Here is a 16722-nt window from a genome sequence, read left to right as displayed (position 1 = left end):
ACACTTGGGACAGGAAGGACGGGAGGTCCTGGGTGTGGACGGGCTACACTTGGGACAGGAAGGAGGGGAGGGCCAGGGTGTGGACGGGCTACACTTGGGACAGGAAGGACGGGAGGTCCTGGGTGTGGACGGGCTACACTTGGGACAGGAAGGACGGGAGGGCCAGGGTGTGGACGGGCTACACTTGGGACAGGAATTAGGGGAGGGCCAGGGTGTGGACGGGCTACACTTGGGACAGGAAGGACTGGAGGGCCAGGGTGTGGACGGGCTACACTTGGGACAGGAAGGAGGGGAGGGCCAGGGTGTGGACGGGCTACACTTGGAACAGGAAGAAGGGTAGGGCCAGGGTGTGGATGGGCTACACTTGGGACAGGAAGGAGGGGAGGGCCAGGGTGTGGAAGGGCTACACTTGGGACAGGAAGGAGGGGAGGGCCAGGGTGTGGACCGGCTACACTTGGGAAAGGAAGGAGCGGAGGGCCAGGGTGTCGACGGGCTGTACTTGGGACAGGAAGGAGGGGAGGGCCAGGGTGTGGACGGGTACACTTGGGACAGGAAGGAGGGGAGGGCCAGGGTGGACGGCTACACTTGGGACAGGAAGGAGGGAGGGCCAGGGTGTGGACGGGCTACACTTGGGACAGGAAGGAGGGTAGGGCCAGGGTGTGGACGGGCTACACTTGGGACAGGAAGGAGGGGAGGGCCAGGGTGTGGAAGGGCTACACTTGGGACAGGAAGGAGGGGAGGGCCAGGGTGTGGATGGGCTACACTTGGGAAAGGAAGGAGCGGAGGGCCAGGGTGTGGACGGGCTACACTTGGGACAGGAAGGAGGGGAGGGCCAGGGTGTGGACGGGCTACACTTGGGACAGGAAGGAGCGGAGGGCCAGGGTGTGGACGGGCTACACTTGGGACAGGAAGGAGGGGAGGGCCAGGGTGTGGATGGGCTACACTTGGGACAGGAAGGAGCGGAGGGCCAGGGTGTCGACGGGCTGTACTTGGGACAGGAAGGAGGGGAGGGCCAGGGTGTGGACGGGTACACTTGGGACAGGAAGGAGCGGAGGGCCAGGGTGTGGATGGGCCACGTGTGTGTAGGGTTGCCACCCTGACCTCAGGAAAATACCAACATCTTACTCTCCAATACGGAACTAACTGTATTTTAAGTTATGGGTCTTGTCTTGTTGCAGTGTAGGTGATGTTCACTTTGGGCGACTTGGGAGTCCACCGCCCCAACACTGTGCCCTACTCCTAGGGCCGCTTTCACTTTATTTGTTTTGATCGTTACCAATGGCGGTGATCAACGCATAGTTTTCCACGTGAAACTGGCCTATGGGGTAGTGGTAGAGGAGGTGAGAGGTGTTGAGAGTGTGTGGTAAGGTGCGGGGCTGGGCTCACCCCGCAGCCGCCACTACCCCATAGGCCAGTTTTACGTGGAAATACTATAGCGGCAATCACCGCCATTTGTAACGATAAAAACAAACAAAATGACTGTGAAAGCGGCCCCTAATGTGCCTCAGCTGGTCAGGGAGGGAGCTACTCTCTGCCCCCCTTGGAGTAGTCGCGTGTAGGACAGGGGGCTCATCAGGGATCCCCTGCAGAAACAGGTCAAATTTTCTCCTGAAGGTCTCCATGCTGCAGTTTGAGGTGTCCCTGATGTCCCTGGGCAGGCAGTTGAATAGTCTTGGTCCCTCGTTGGTAAAGCTGGCAGCATGTATGGACCTAAGACATTGACTGACTGTTTCAATGGATGTCCTGGGGCAGGTGCGGCCAAATTGGGGGTGTGTCTGGCGTGTTATCCCTCCTTCAGTTTGTGGTGATGGGTTAGGCACTTGCTTCTTCAGTGTTAATTATGTAGTACTATCTCTTCGTCTTTGGAGGGAGTAGAGTTGCAGAGTCTTGAGCCTGTCCCAGTAACTCAGATTTTTCATTGAGTTCAGCTTCCTTGTGAAGACCCTTTGTGTCTGTTCCAGTCGCTTGATATTGTACATTTTGTGTGGGGACCACAGATGGCACAGGTATTCCATTTTCGACAACACCAGGGACTTACAGAGCGGGAGGAGGTGTTCGGGTTCCCTCATCTTGAAGGTGCAGAGTATCCATCCTGTCATCCTGCTGGCCGTCCTTGTGATGTCAATGTGCTCAGTGGGTGAAAAGTCATTACTAACTAGTACCCCCAGGTCATGTACGGAGCTCTTCTCTGCAATTTCTTGACCTTTCACCTGGTACTGTGATCTTGAGGTGGCCATTTTCCCCATATCTTATTAATTCAACTTTATTTTTGTTCAAAGACATGTTGTTGTCCTAACCTAACCTAACCCAGCCCTAAAATTTCTGTGGCCTGCCATGACTGACAGCCGCTGCCCACTGCTGGTGGAGGAAGGGGGAGGGACATTGCGTCGCCTTCTTTACACATAGGTATTTTAAGACAACCCATAACAAATACATCATTTTTCTGTTGGTATCCAAGGCGGTGGCTGAGTGGTTAGCGTGCCGGTCCAGTATTCACTGCGTCGTGGATGATTTGGGTTCCAATCCGCCGCTACCACCTGGGATTTTTCAGTCACCGCCGAGTGGTCCAAGACCACCGACATGCTGTCCTGAAGACCACCCATCAACGTGGACTCTAAAGGAACTGTCAAAGGGAAATCAAGAATGAGCTTCCGGGCGCAGCATGAGCCAAGAATAGACGGCGCCAGTATAAACACTTGCCTGCACCACGTCGGGCTTGGGCCAACCACCACTCTTCCTATGGCTATTTATTACCCACAAAAAATGGAAATGTGTACATTTCAGGATAAATAAAAGTACGATGAAAGAGAAGGTTTTTGCCTTAGGCCAGTATTTATGTTGTGACTACAGTACCCTCTCCAGTTTCGTGCTCGCTTCCTTCCGAAGGTGTAGCGCTAAACTCGAGGGTCGCGAAACTCAAGGTATTAAAAACAGCGCTTATTTGTTCTGACCCGTGGAGATTTTTTATATTTTTTTTTATGTGGCTTATGGCGCCGGTAAACTATCCATCTGAGCCTAATGGTCGGCCCCGAGCCTGTCATGGCGCAGGCAACTGTTTATAGTGGTGCCATTATAATTGGGTCATGCTGCCCCTTGGAGCTCACTTTTTTTCCTCCTTTACTCCCTTGTTATCTCAAAATACGTACATCGGAAAAAGAAAGGAAACAGAAAGAGAGAACGGGTCATTTTAAAGCCACAGATGAAGCCTTACGATTGGCTGAGCTCTGAAAACACGCTTGTGATTTGCTGGGAGTCCAATGACGTCATCACCGGCGCTCACCCAATCAGCGGCCTCACTGCCTTATTAACCCGTAGGCCGTAGACCGTAGGGTTGCGCTATGCCACCACCGCCTACAATTAGCTCGAATTAGGCGTTTTATGGCGAGCCCTTTTTAGGGTCCACCGTACCACAGCCACGACTCGTGAAAGCCTAAAAAAGGGTCTGCCCACGTTCTCGGGTTAAGGAGGGCGCCCGGGGGGGTCCCTCCTGGGCACACAGTACAAAGAAACACAAAGGAAGAACAAACAACAGCAGACCTGCTGGTCCTTACGAAGTTGTTTGTGACAAGCTACACTAACTATCTAATCAAAGGTGGAAGATGAAGGACAGCAAATGCGAAGGCTCCTCCCCACCCCCCCATCCCTCCAGCCAAAGCTGTCAGGAAAGGAAAAAGAACCATGCAGCATGGAAAAACTGCATGGAATTTATGTAGGAAAGAGGAAAGAACTACCATTACTGCTACCACTAACCGGGCGATAAAAGTGGACAAAGACACCAGTATTCGAAAGAACTTAACGTTATTATGACAATGAGTAATATCTTAGTTGCTGGTTGGATTCAAAACACTTGTCTAATCTATTCTTGAAGGCCGTAACTGTTGTACTATCAACGACATCACAAGGTAGAGAGTTCCAAACATTAACAACTCGATTGAAGAAGAAGTGTTTAGCTTCGTGCGACGAGAATCTTTTACCACTTATCTTCAAATTGTGATTTCTTCTTGTTCTATTTGATCGATCAATTGTAAAGTAATCTTCCGCATTAATATCACTGAATCCTTTAAACATTTCAAACACTTCTATTAGATCGCCTCACATTCTTCGTTTTGGTAGGCTGAATAAATTTACTTCTTGAAGCCTTTGTTCATATGACAAATTTCTCGACCTAGGAATCATCTTTGTTACTCTTCGTTGGACCCATTCCAACTTTTCTATGTCTTTTCTGTAGTAGGGAGACCAAAAATGTACACAGTACTCTAGACGGGGGTCCCTCCTGGGCACACAGTATGTCCTAAGGCTTTGAAATTTTAGTATGTTGTTTGTTGGTGTAAGTGTATGACATTCTGTGAATTTTGTGAAATTTGGGTGAATGTGTAGAGGAGACTCAAACAAAGCATAAAATCTTATTTTTGTTTCACAGACTTTAGTTGAAAAAAATATACCATAGAAACTTTGTGTATAGATCTACATTTATCATTTTGTAATTTTTTTCATTTTTTGTTCTGGCTTAAAAAATTGAAATTTATTTTCACTAATAATTTTCTCCACTTTTCTCCTGTTTTCTTTTTACATTTTAAAAAAAATGTACAAAATGAGAAAAATTGCCGTTTAGTTGTAGATTATATTGATACCTTACAAAAGACTGTCAGACGTTTTGTCGATTTTGTGAAATTTTTTGAAGTGTAAAAAACAGATTTTCAAGATTTTGGCTCCTTAAGATTTTTTTTTCCATTTCATGTGTCTTGCCATTTGTATTCATTTGATTGTCATGAAATGTTCACATATGATTGTTTATACCTTGTTCACTTACTGGGCCGCCAGTGTGCTGAGCAGATGTTTCACTTGTTGCATATTGGTACATCTGTGGCCCGAATAGCCCTTTCTATAAACTTTTACAAACATGAGTATATAAACAATTTGTGGGTAAATTTGTATTTATTATGACTGCAGATGTGTTGCAATGGTACCAGGTAATAAGTTGAAAATGATAAGGTAATAAATATATAGCTATGTAAAGGCATCCAAAATACATTTAAAGTTTGGTGACATTTTGCTTCCAAATATAAGCATTTCATTATGTAACAGTAATCAACTGTAGAGGCAAATGCCCCTCATATCAAACAACGTAAAAAAAAAAAATCCTAATAAATGAAAATCTTGCTTTCATAACAGAAAAAATAATGCTCCAGATCACTACTTACTAGTACTTGGAATATTAGATTATCCCAATGGTTGATTTATTATAGTGTATTTTACTGAACTGTACAGGGAAATACCACTCCGCAAATAACGTAAAAAAAAATTTAAAAAAATCCTGATAAATTAGAATTTTGCTTATAACAGACAAGAAAATAATGTTCCCCATCCTGCTCTTCATCTGTTTCTAACTCGTCACTTTCCTCGGAGAGCTCATCATCTGGGTCATCTGAACTGACAAAAAACCTGAATCATCTGAATCACCAGATGAGGTATCCGATCGCCCTCCTTAAAAGACGGTCGGGTTCATTTCTGTTGAAAAGGAGGGAAAAAAACATTATTAATAGTTTTTTATGTACAGCTCATCAAAATGTAAGATATTGTATCGACACAAACTCGTATAATAATCATAAAAACTACACCAAATAGCAGAACAAGACTATATCGTCAGTGCTTCGCGAACTGGTACATATATGCGCCAACCCAAACCTGGTACATTGGTGCACCAATACGCGGCAGAGGGAAAAAATATTAGTGGTCCGCGATATGGTATATATTTGTACCGTGGATTTTTACACTATACTACAGGCTATCCTCTCATAATGGTACATAACTCCTCTCTCTGCAAAAGTCCAACGGACACTGGCGTGGTGGGCGCCGTGAAAGTTCCGCGGAGCAGGCAAGAGCGCTGAGTTGCCAAACGCGATTAATGTGTTAACTTAACAGGCCTTAAAACTATCAAGCTTGCAGCTTTGGTCGCTGGATATTGTCCATTTACGTGTAGTTCTGTCTTAGTATTGTTACGAATATCGCTTCAGATTTATTTAGGTTAGTTCAAAAGACATATTTATCAATGAATATATTATTGCATTAGTTTATTATCAGTACACGCACTATTTGCCTGACCCGGTGGCCTGTGGCTTGCCTTCGGTGCACCCACCACCGCCCTGATCCCTCCCACCAACTTCAGTTTCCTTACCAGTCTTTTTTTTTTTTTTTTTTTTCAGCACATGACTTTGTGTCCCAATGTCCACCACTGGTGTTAGTGTTGAAGTGAGGCATCGAGACAGTTGCTGTGGTCAGTACTTGTTCCGTCCCTGCTGCCGCTGACTTCAGGACTCCTTGGTGCATCCCTCGCCTTGCCTGCTCAATTGGTCACTGAGTGTGGCTTTGAAGCAACCTCGCCGCCTTCTCCAGCATCTCTGAGGTTCCTCAAGGCCAGCCAACTCCTCACATCCAGAGTAGTGTTGCAGTGGAGGCTGCAAGGCGGGACAGCAGCTGGAGTGGCTGGGATCAGCAGGAGCAGACTGCTACTGGTGTGAGGTTCAGGAGCGATAAAAAACACCACCAACACAACCACCAACAACAACAACAACTGCTGGCCTCTTCATCCACAAAGGGGGAAGTTTGAATTTCAGAAGTGTGAGAAGATCTGAGAATGAGAGCAAGTTTACTGACCAAAGCCAAGAGTGTGAGAAAAGACATGCAGGGAAGGATGACCTCAACAAATACACCCACACACTCTGGTGTAAGACCTCATGAAAGTCGGGAGTGTGGCAAAAGGTTTAGTAATAGGAGTAACCCCAAACATCACACCCTTACACACACTGGTGCAAGAAACCATGAGTGTGAAGTTTGTGGGAAATGTTTCAATCATAAGGGTCACCTCAACACACACACCCTTACACACACTGGTGCAAGAAACCATGAGTGTGAAGTTTGTGGGAAATGTTTCAATCAGAAGGGTACCCTCAACACACACACCCTTACACACACTGGTGAAAGAAATCATGAGTGTGAAGTTTGTGGGAAATGTTTCAGTCGGAAGTATAACCTCAAATTACACACTCTTACACACACTGGTGAAAGAAATCATGAGTGTGAAGTTTGTGGAAAATGTTTCAGTCGGAAGGGTACCCTCAAATTACACACTCTTACACACACTGATGAAAGAAATCAAGAGTGTGAAGTTTGTGGAAAATGTTTCAGTCGGAAGGGTGCCCTCAAATTACACCTTGTTACACACACTGGTGAAAGAAATCAAGAGTGTGAAGTTTGTGGGAAATGTTTCAGTCACAAGGGTACCCTCAAATTACACACTCTTACACACACTGGTGAAAGAAATCATGAGTGTGAAGTTTGTGGAAAATGTTTCAGTCGGAAGGGTACCCTCAAATTACACCTTGTTACACACACTGATGCAAGAAGTCATGAGTGTGAAGTTTGTGGGAAAAGGTTCAAACTGAAGAGTATATTGGACAGGCACGTCTTCAGACACTCTGGTCATAAAGGGTTCAAGTGCGATGTTTGTGGGAAACGTTTCATGACTAAGGGTGAGATTGTCAAGCACATGAAGGTCCACTTCTCCTGAGGTGCTGTGCTGATTCAGTTCTGCTGTGTGTGTGAGTGCAAGTGTTTGTTGTGGTGGTGTTACAGGGCTGTGTGTAGCACAGAGAACAGAAAATATTCATCTGTTGGAACAAATGGTGACTGTGACGGCATGATCTGTTATTCACTTTCCACCCCAGGCTTCATGTGGTTGGTGGGTCCTGTGAAAGGTCTGATCTTTTTGGTGACTGTGCTGGGCTGGCTGTTGTGGCCTGGGCTTATTGGTCAAGTGTGTGTGTGTTAATAGTAATAATATAGTGTATTTGGTCTTACCAGCCGCTAAGCTAAAAATGTACACATTATAAACACATTGTAAAGAACAGTAGGTAGGGGTTCAGGGATCTAACACATCAGTGGGAGGTTGGAATGATAGTGGTGGGAGGGTTGAGTGCAGTGTGGTGGTGCCGGGGAGGGGGAGGACATCCTCTTCCAGATGGTGGCAAGGTGTTAGTCCCAAGGTGTGACATTCATGTAGGTGTGAAAGAGGGGTGACGATATGATTGAGCACATGCTACTTGAGTGATGTATGTATATAAGAGAAAAGGGGATTATGGTAACAGTTGTGACTGAATGGAATAGGATGTTGGAGAGGGATGTAAAAAGGTTAAATGCATGCAATATTATTTCAGCTGAGGTCATTTTCAAAGCAGACAATTGTTGTCATTCAGTACATCATGTCATTCTTAATCATCAGAAATCATTTTCAAGACTCAATTCTGACCTGTCACATTGCGTAGATCTTGTCATTCTTAGTCAGTTGAGGTCATCTTGAAGCCAACAATTCTTGTTTCATAGTTCAATTCTTGTCATTTTCCCTCTTTTTGTTCCTCAGATATATTTTTCAAATTAATATCATATTTATTTCCATTTATTTCATTTTGGGAGCAGGCATTAAGGCCAGGTTATGTTAGGTTACCTTATATTTAGTTTAATTAGGTCAGATGAGGTTAGGTTACATTTAATTTGATTAGGGTAGTTAGTTTTAATTGTGTTCAATGAATGTGTAATATGCTTCAGTTATATAATGTGTACTCGCCATTGCCAATGGAGCTTGGGAATAATAACACATGACTTAGTCATTCACTTATAAATAATGGATTAACCTGCAGTTTGAGTATTACAGCTTGATGTAGCACGTAACAGCTGATACAGCACAACAAATAAGTAATTACTGAGAAATCATCTATACAGGAAGGTAGTTGGTGTGGAAGAGAAATGGCTACTAACTCTGCCCTGTGCACAGGGGTGATAAGTGGTGCCACAAAGAGATGCTCAGGGCTGAGAAATGTAAATCAAGTAGTGGTGCATTACAGGTGCCCAGTTTGTGAAAGACGGGACAGGAAACGGAGGAAATAGGTAACTGGAACTGTGTGGCAAAGCAGAAGGGAGGAAAGGACCTGCAGAAGCCACTGCCTCAACAGACTATTGGAAATGGTTTGACTATAGTAAGTCTGCTGGTCAACAGAAAAATATTCTTAATGTCGTGCCTGGCATGGGCACTCCTTAATAATGTTGGTTAATTATACCTCAAAGTAGAATTAATTGTTGATCACTTAAACCAGAGAGTAAAATTAGTAGTTCATTTACCAAGTCTAATAAGGCACCGTTATCGCACACAGGATTATCATCTGCCAAATAATATGGGTAGCGTGACTTTAACACTATTACTTAAGGTAAATATATTTGTTTAGAGATTCTGATGATGAACTAAGGGTCAAGGGACAGGATTCAGCCATACAAGACTAAATTGTCGCTCATAACACTTAGAACTTAGTCTAATTATAAACTAACATGTAAACACAAGAAACAAGTAGCACCTACACACGAAGAAAACCTATCAAGTGTTTCCACTAACGTGGTAAAAAACCTGCTCACTCAGTCTAACATCACTCATCAACTTAATTAAGCCTTGACTACAACTACCGAGTGTTTGCGCTCCACCGTGGTTACCCCTGATAATGACACACACACCATTTGTCCTTTACCCTCTTTCCTCCTCCCGCACACAACCCCCAGGGCATGCTGGCTTGGGTCCCGACAGCAGTCAGCCCAAGGCAAGTATAGAGAGGTATCGTCACTCTCATAGAACGTGAAGAACCAAATTTTGAAATGAGCTTTTTTATTAGGACCTCTCGGATGTTTTTAATGTTATAAACTACTACAATGAAATAAAATAAGATGTGGATTTTTTGTTACATACCCTATGAAGCAATTGTCGGTGAATAAAAAATATATAGAGAAATATTCACGGCATCTCATCCTGGACGATGATTGGCTGGCATCTCGATAAGCTCCGCCCCTTCCTCGAGCCTAATTAAGCCACGCCCCATCCTCGTTGTCTGCCCAAACCGACGGCTTCACACACCTCACTCCCACCCTGTTTCCTGACCCAAACATTATTTTTTACGAAAACCTGAGACCACCATCATCTTCCTGAGAAAATTCTGCATCACACTAGCATAAAATTGTAACAATAATGTAAAATTACACATACGAAAATCAGAGTTAAGTGAAGTAGGGAATAAATATTTTCTTGCAATTATTTCCCTTCAACTCCTTAGTACTCAGCATTGCTGGGCACGATAACAGAAAACCTTATTCCCGATAACCGATAACTGATAATGAAAAACCTTAACGGCGATAACCGATATTCGTTAACTAGAGACACAAATATAGGCGATAACCGATACCCGATATAAATCCACAATTCCGATACTAGCTAGCGATAAGTCCGATAGATTGATTGATTGATTGATAGTTTATTGTTGCAGGTAAACAACAAGGGAGAAGGGAGGAACATGCCATCCCAACCCCCAGGCAGGACAGAGTGTGATTATACAACTATTAATACATGTGTAGGGAGCACCATGAAACTAAAAAGATACAATGGTAGGAAGGAAAGCACAACAAGGGAGGGGGCAGTACCTCCCCCTGGACAATAAGACAATAAAATGTGGGGACGGAGAACATTGCCCAAGCACTAGATGGGAATGAATACAGAGATAGAGTAAATACTATAGTCCTTAAAGTAAAATGGCGAAAACGATATTATATTGATATTTCAGATAGAACTACATTGATCAATTCAAATTTTCATTATCTGTATTTTAGGAAACTTACAAAACCTTAAAACCACACGTTGACACGTACATATGGACGTTAATACTAGAAATGCCTGAACCGGTGTTGTGTTATTTGGCGTCCCCACCGTCAAAAATTGTTTACAAACACTGGTCTCTCGTGAACGGTGCATGCTCAGACCAGCAAGCGTAGACCTGTACAGTCTCACAAAGCTTTTAAACCGTAAGTAAGAGTTGTTGGAAGGCTGAATCAGACATATGGTACAACTACCACCATCCTCGCTGTTTCTAGGACGACACTCTGTACGAGTTGTATTTATAAATTATGTAGCAGAGTGTACGTCGTTCTAGAAACAGCGAGGATGGTGGTACTGTATGTTTGATTCAGCTTTCCAGCAACTCTTAATGTGTTAAAAAAGCATTGTGAGACTGTACAGGTCTACACTTAATGGTCTGAGCATGCGCAGTTCACGAGAGACCAGTGTTTGTACACAAAAGCGCCAGCTTTTGACGATGGGACACCAAATAACACAACACCGGGTGCCTTCAATACCATGACATGCTCACAAACGAATATGGAATATCAAATTTGAGGCAGTGAATAATCATTTTTGGGGCAAAGTTAAATGATTTTTCTCTATGATATATTGATTTTTGAGTAGCATAAAAAAAATAACCTAGTGTTTTAATTTTCATGACCTAAGTATGAAATCTCATCACCGAAGATATTTCATACCGCGAAGTTTTTTCATACAACACCGGGCCACGCATGCGCAGTAAGGAGACAAAAAAGTTTTCCTGAGAGGCGGAAAAAAAGTAGCGATTATCGCTAGTTTGGTTACAAAAGTAACGAAGATACCGATATATATTTAAATAAGTAGCGGATGGTCGATAATCCGATTTTGTTATCAGCGATAAAGTATCGCGATAACTTATTGCGATAACGCCCAGCTATGGTACTCAGCTGGTTTTCGTCGCATCACTTTTATAAGCACAGATTCTAAATCTGCATGCTTTTCTGCTTCTGATGGTGTGTGGTATGTCCCGAGGTAAAAATATACAGAGGGTCAAAATCACCTCCGAACATAAGCCAAGCCGTGACGGAGTTCATTCGCCTCGGCATTTGTTTACTCAAGTCAGACTCGCCGCTCACCTCACTTGAGCGTTGAGTCTGACTGTACTGACTGACTGTATATTTTTACCTCGGGACGTACCACACACCATCAAAAGCAGAAAAGCATGCAGATTTAGAATCTGTGCTTATAAAAGTGATGCGACGAAAACCAGCTGAGTACTAAGGAGTTGAAGGGAAATAAGTGCAAGACAATATTTATTCCCTACTTCATTTAACTCTGATTTTCGTATGTGTAATTTTACATTATTGTTACAATTTTATGTTAGTGTGATGTAGAATCTTCTCAGGAAGATGATGGTGGTCTCAGGTTTTCGTAAAAATTAATGTTGGGCTCTGGAAACAGGGTGGGAATGAGGTGTGTAAAGCCGTCGGTTTGGGCAGACAACGAGGATGGGGCGTGGCCAAGGGTGAAGGCTATAGGAGTTGCCAAAGAGCGATTTCCTCCCGCCTGTATGACGATACCTTCTCTATACTTGCCTTGAGTCAGCCGGCCTACCATCAGACAGACTTACTTCGACACCTCTGTCTAGGTCGATACCTCGTATAGGAGTCCTTAAATATAATGTTATAGCCTAGGTATATTGAACACTTCTATGTATGTGAGGCCAGTTATGCTATTCGAAGCAACAAGTTGAAGAGGATGACATGGAGCCAAGAGTGCAGAATGCTGAGATACATGGGCCATGTGAGATGGACAAGTAGGGTATCAAACTAGGTGATAAGAATGTGTGGTGTGGAGGTGGTGCCCCTCTTGATCAAAGACACTGAAGTTAGGGTTGACTGAAGATCTGTTAGGCAGCATGTTGGTAACCCTCCGTCACTTGTCAATGGTTGAAAACTCTCAGAGTCTTGCAGTGGGAGTCGAGTCCTCTGGATCACCACGTACACACGCTGACCACTCCCACCGGTGCACCATACGCAATCTGCAGGTGTAAGCTGATATTAATTACATAATAATAATCGCCATATAAATTAAGATCAAGAATGCCGAGCATGTGGCCATTATGATTTCTTGTTTTGTTCTTATGCCTCCGAGTGTGAGTTGTGCACATTTACATTTGAAAGTAATCTATTACTAACTGCAAGGTCTACATATATGCCTACCTGTACTCAGGAAAAGAAGTTTCTAATAATTTCCTGCCTGACAACTTGACCAGGAATCTGTCTGTTGTTTCTCACAGGCTGAACTGGTACTTCTTCTGCAGCGATCCACTCAGTAGGAGCATACAAGAAGTCGCAATCTTCATAGTCTTTTTGGGGTCATACTGCAAACTTCCTCCTGACTTATGTAGGCACCTGCACCTTGACTTGAGGATCCCAAAGGTCCGTTCGACAACGCATCTTCTCCTGCGAGGACTTGTTGTATCGTTCCTCCCCAGGTGTTGTCGGGCTTTTTTTTTTTTTTTTACAACAAAGGAGGCAGCTCAAGGGCACAGGCAAAAGAAAACAATAATAAAAAGAAGCCCGCTACTCGCTGCTCCCAAAAAAGAATTAAAAGAGGTGGCCGAAAGAAAGATCAATTTCGGGAGGAGAGGTGTCCTGATACCCTCCTCTTGAAAGAGTTCAAGTCGTAGGCAGGAGGAAATACAGATGAAGGAAGGTTGTTCCAGAGTTTACCAGCGTGAGGGATGACAGAGTGAAGATGCTGATTAACTCTTGCATAAGGGGTTTGGACAGTGTAGGGATGAGCATGAACAGAAAGTCGTGTGCAGCGTGGCCGCGGGAGGGGGGGAGGCATGCAGTTAGCAAGTTCAGAAGAGCAGTCAGCGTGGAAATATCGATAGAAGATAGAAGAAGCAACATCGCGGCGGAATTTAAGAGGTAGAAGGCTATCAGTAGGAGGAGGAGAGCTGATGAGACGAAGAGCCTTAGGAACAGAGAGAGGGATAGAATCCGAAAGAGGGCAAAATGGGTACTTCAAAAACTTTATTTGACAACAAAAATAACGTTACTGGAAACGATGTGCCGAATGGAACACGGGTCACTCATACCATAGAAGTGAGAAGGAGCAGAGGACTGTGATAACATCTCCTCAACAGGGCACCAGACGCACTAATACATGCCCGTGAATGAGTTGAAAAATTCGGCCAAGGTTAACCACAGTGAGCGCGAGTTTCAAAACCCTTAATTTTTGTGCCAAACGGCAAACGGTTTCCATTCTAGGGTTAAGCAGTATAGGATATACGTTGTCAGGTCCGGGCTTGTATTTGTTTTAAGGGACTGGAGAGCTTTAAGGACTTCATCGGTAGTTATTACAAAGTTAGGCAATGCCTGCTCAAGAGGAGGAAGAATCTTCCTCCAAGAGAGCGACCCGCTGAGGGCCACTCCATGTATTATTCCTCCAAGGATAAAACTAAGCGTAAGGAAAAGAAAATACAAGAAATAAAAGACCATAAATAAAATGCATAAAAAGACAACAACTTAGGGCATAAAAAGTCTCCAATTAGAAAGAAAAGAAGAAAAATAGGGAAAATAGGCAAATCGGAAAATAGGAAAACCTGAATATAGTGTGAAGAAGAGAAAAAAGAAGCAGATCATCACAAAAGAAGAAGAAAATACGGAAATAAAAGAAAAATGGGAAAAAATATGTACTAAATCAGAAGAGGAAAACAGGAAAATCTGAATCTAGGTACACAGAAAAAATAAAGAATCAAGAAGGACCTAAGAAGATGTGCAAAGAGGAGATTTGATTGATTGATAGTTTATTGTTGCAGATAAACAAGAGGAGAAGGGAAAAGAAGAAAACAGTGAAATAAAATAAAGAAATGGGAAAATAGGTCAATCGGAAAGGATAAAATCGGAAAGTCTGAATATAGGGAGACAGAAAAGTGAAACAATCAAGAAGGAGCCAAGAAGCTATAAAGGAAGGAGAAGAAGAAGAGGAGGAAGCAAACAAGTCCCCTGTGACATCAAGATCAAGGTCGAGGTCCGCCGCGTGCCCTGAAGTGCCCTGGCAGTGTTTCTCGTGGAGGAGGAGGAGCCCCTCGGCGTGCAGGCCCCCAGGGTGAGTGTGCGGGTGGTGGAGGGCCAGGGTGTGGACGGGCTACACTTGGGACAGGAAGGAGGGGAGGGCCAGGGTGTGGACGGGCTACACTTGGGACAGGAAGGAGGGGAGGGCCAGGGTGTGGACGGGCTACACTTGGGACAGGAAGGAGCGGAGGGCCAGGGTGTGGACAGGCTACACTTGGGACAGGAAGGAGGGAGGGCCAGGGTGTGGACAGGCTACACTTGGGACAGGAAGGAGGGAGGGCCAGGGTGTGGACGGGCTACACTTGGGACAGGAAGGAGGGAGGGCCAGGGTGTGGACAGGCTACACTTGGGACAGGAAGGAGGGAGGGCCAGGGTGTGGACAGGCTACACTTGGGACAGGAAGGAGGGAGGGCCAGGGTGTGGACGGGCTACACTTGGGACAGGAAGGAGGGAGGGCCAGGGTGTGGACAGGCTACACTTGGGACAGGAAGGAGGGAGGGCCAGGGGTGTGGACAGGCTACACTTGGGACAGGAAGGAGGGAGGGCCAGGGTGTGGACAGGCTACACTTGGGACAGGAAGGAGGGAGGGCCAGGGTGTGGACAGGCTACACTTGGGACAGGAAGGAGGGAGGGCCAGGGTGTGGACAGGCTACACTTGGGACAGGAAGGAGGGAGGGCCAGGGTGTGTACAGGCTACACTTGGGACAGGAAGGAGGGAGGGCCAGGGTGTGGACAGGCTACACTTGGGACAGGAAGGAGCGGAGGGCCAGGGTGTGGACCGGCTGGACTTGGGACAGGAAGGAGGGAGGGCCAGGGTGTGGATGGGCTACACTTGGGACAGGAAGGAGGGAGGGCCAGGTTGTGGACAGGCTACACTTGGGACAGGAAGGAGGGAGGGCCAGGGTGTGGACAGGCTACACTTGGGACAGGAAGGAGGGAGGGCCAGGGTGTGGACAGGCTACACTTGGGACAGGAAGGAGGGAGGGCCAGGATGTGGACAGGCTACACTTGGGACAGGAAGGAGGGGAGGGCCAGGGTGTGGACGGGCTACACTTTGGACAGGAAGGAGGGGAGGGCCAGGGTGTGGACGGGCTACACTTGGGACAGGAAGGAAGGGAGGGCCAGGGTGTGGACAGGCTGTACTTGGGACAGGAACGAGGGGAGGGCCACGGTGTGGACGGGCTGTACTTGGGACAGGAAGGAGCGGAGGGCCAGGGTGTGGACTGGATGTAAATGGGACAGCAAGGAGGGGAGGGCCAGGGTGTGGATGGGCTGTACTTGGGACAGGAAGGAGCGGAGGGCCAGGGTGTGGACGGGCTGTACTTGGGACAGGAAGGAGGGGAAGGCCAGGGTGTGGACGGGCTGTACTTGGGACAGGAAGGAGCGGAGGGCCAGGGTGTGGATGGGCTGTACTTGGGACAGGAAGGAGCTGAGGGCCAGGGTGTGGATGGGCTGTACTTGGGACAGGAATGAGGGGAGGGGCAGGGTGTGGATGGGCTGTACTTAGGACAGGAAGGAGCGGAGGGCCAGGGTGTGGACGGGCTGTACTTGGGACAGGAAGGAGGGGAGGGCCAGGGTGTGGGCTCCTAGGCAAACTCGGCCCATCGCTGTAAAATACAACAACAAGATGGTATAAAAGCAGTCAAATAAAAAAGAAAAAAAACTAATATGAATAGTTAAAAAGTAAAACTAAGTAAAAAGAAAAAGTTCTAAAATACATGCAATCAAAAGTTAAAAATTATGGATTAACTGCAATATGATGTGAGACAGCCCTTAGTAAGTTCTTGGCAGAACGCTGGCCATTACTGAATTCTTCCCAGAGGTTCACAAGCTGTCCATGTTGTTTCCGATACTTCTTTTTCTGGTACCTCAAAACTTTTCCATCCGACAAAAGCCTTACTTGAATGGAGACCAGCTTGGCTTCATCATGTAGAAGTTTTACTAACAGGTAAA

The 16722-nt window shown here is 45.6% G+C and overlaps 1 protein-coding gene across 25 annotated transcripts in view; it reads left to right on the top strand.

Annotated features, from left to right (window-relative positions):
- Nucleotides 1–16722, top strand: part of LOC126987368 (gastrula zinc finger protein XlCGF17.1-like) — a 42367-nt gene that overhangs the window by 3233 nt on the left and 22412 nt on the right. For 22 of the 25 annotated variants that reach the window (XR_007740822.1, XR_007740837.1, XR_007740840.1 and 19 more), the window contains exon 1: nt 14650–14803. The exons of 1 other annotated variant lie outside the window; for it this stretch is intronic. Coding sequence is in view for 1 of the 24 variants with exons in the window: in XM_050844355.1 (XP_050700312.1) it covers nt 6635–7567 (933 nt within the window). In the remaining 23 variants the exon portion in view is untranslated. Of the gene's footprint in view, nt 1–6203; nt 8658–14022; nt 14804–16722 lie in introns of those variants that run through there. 2 more of the 25 variants (XM_050844355.1, XR_007740843.1) reach the window with 2 other exon arrangements.

The sequence above is a fragment of the Eriocheir sinensis genome, chromosome 64 (genome assembly GCF_024679095.1).
Source record: "Eriocheir sinensis breed Jianghai 21 chromosome 64, ASM2467909v1, whole genome shotgun sequence".
Lineage (NCBI taxonomy): Eukaryota > Metazoa > Arthropoda > Malacostraca > Decapoda > Varunidae > Eriocheir > Eriocheir sinensis.
The sequence above is the reverse complement of the archived record's forward strand: the minus strand, read 5'-3'. Positions and strand labels throughout refer to the sequence as shown.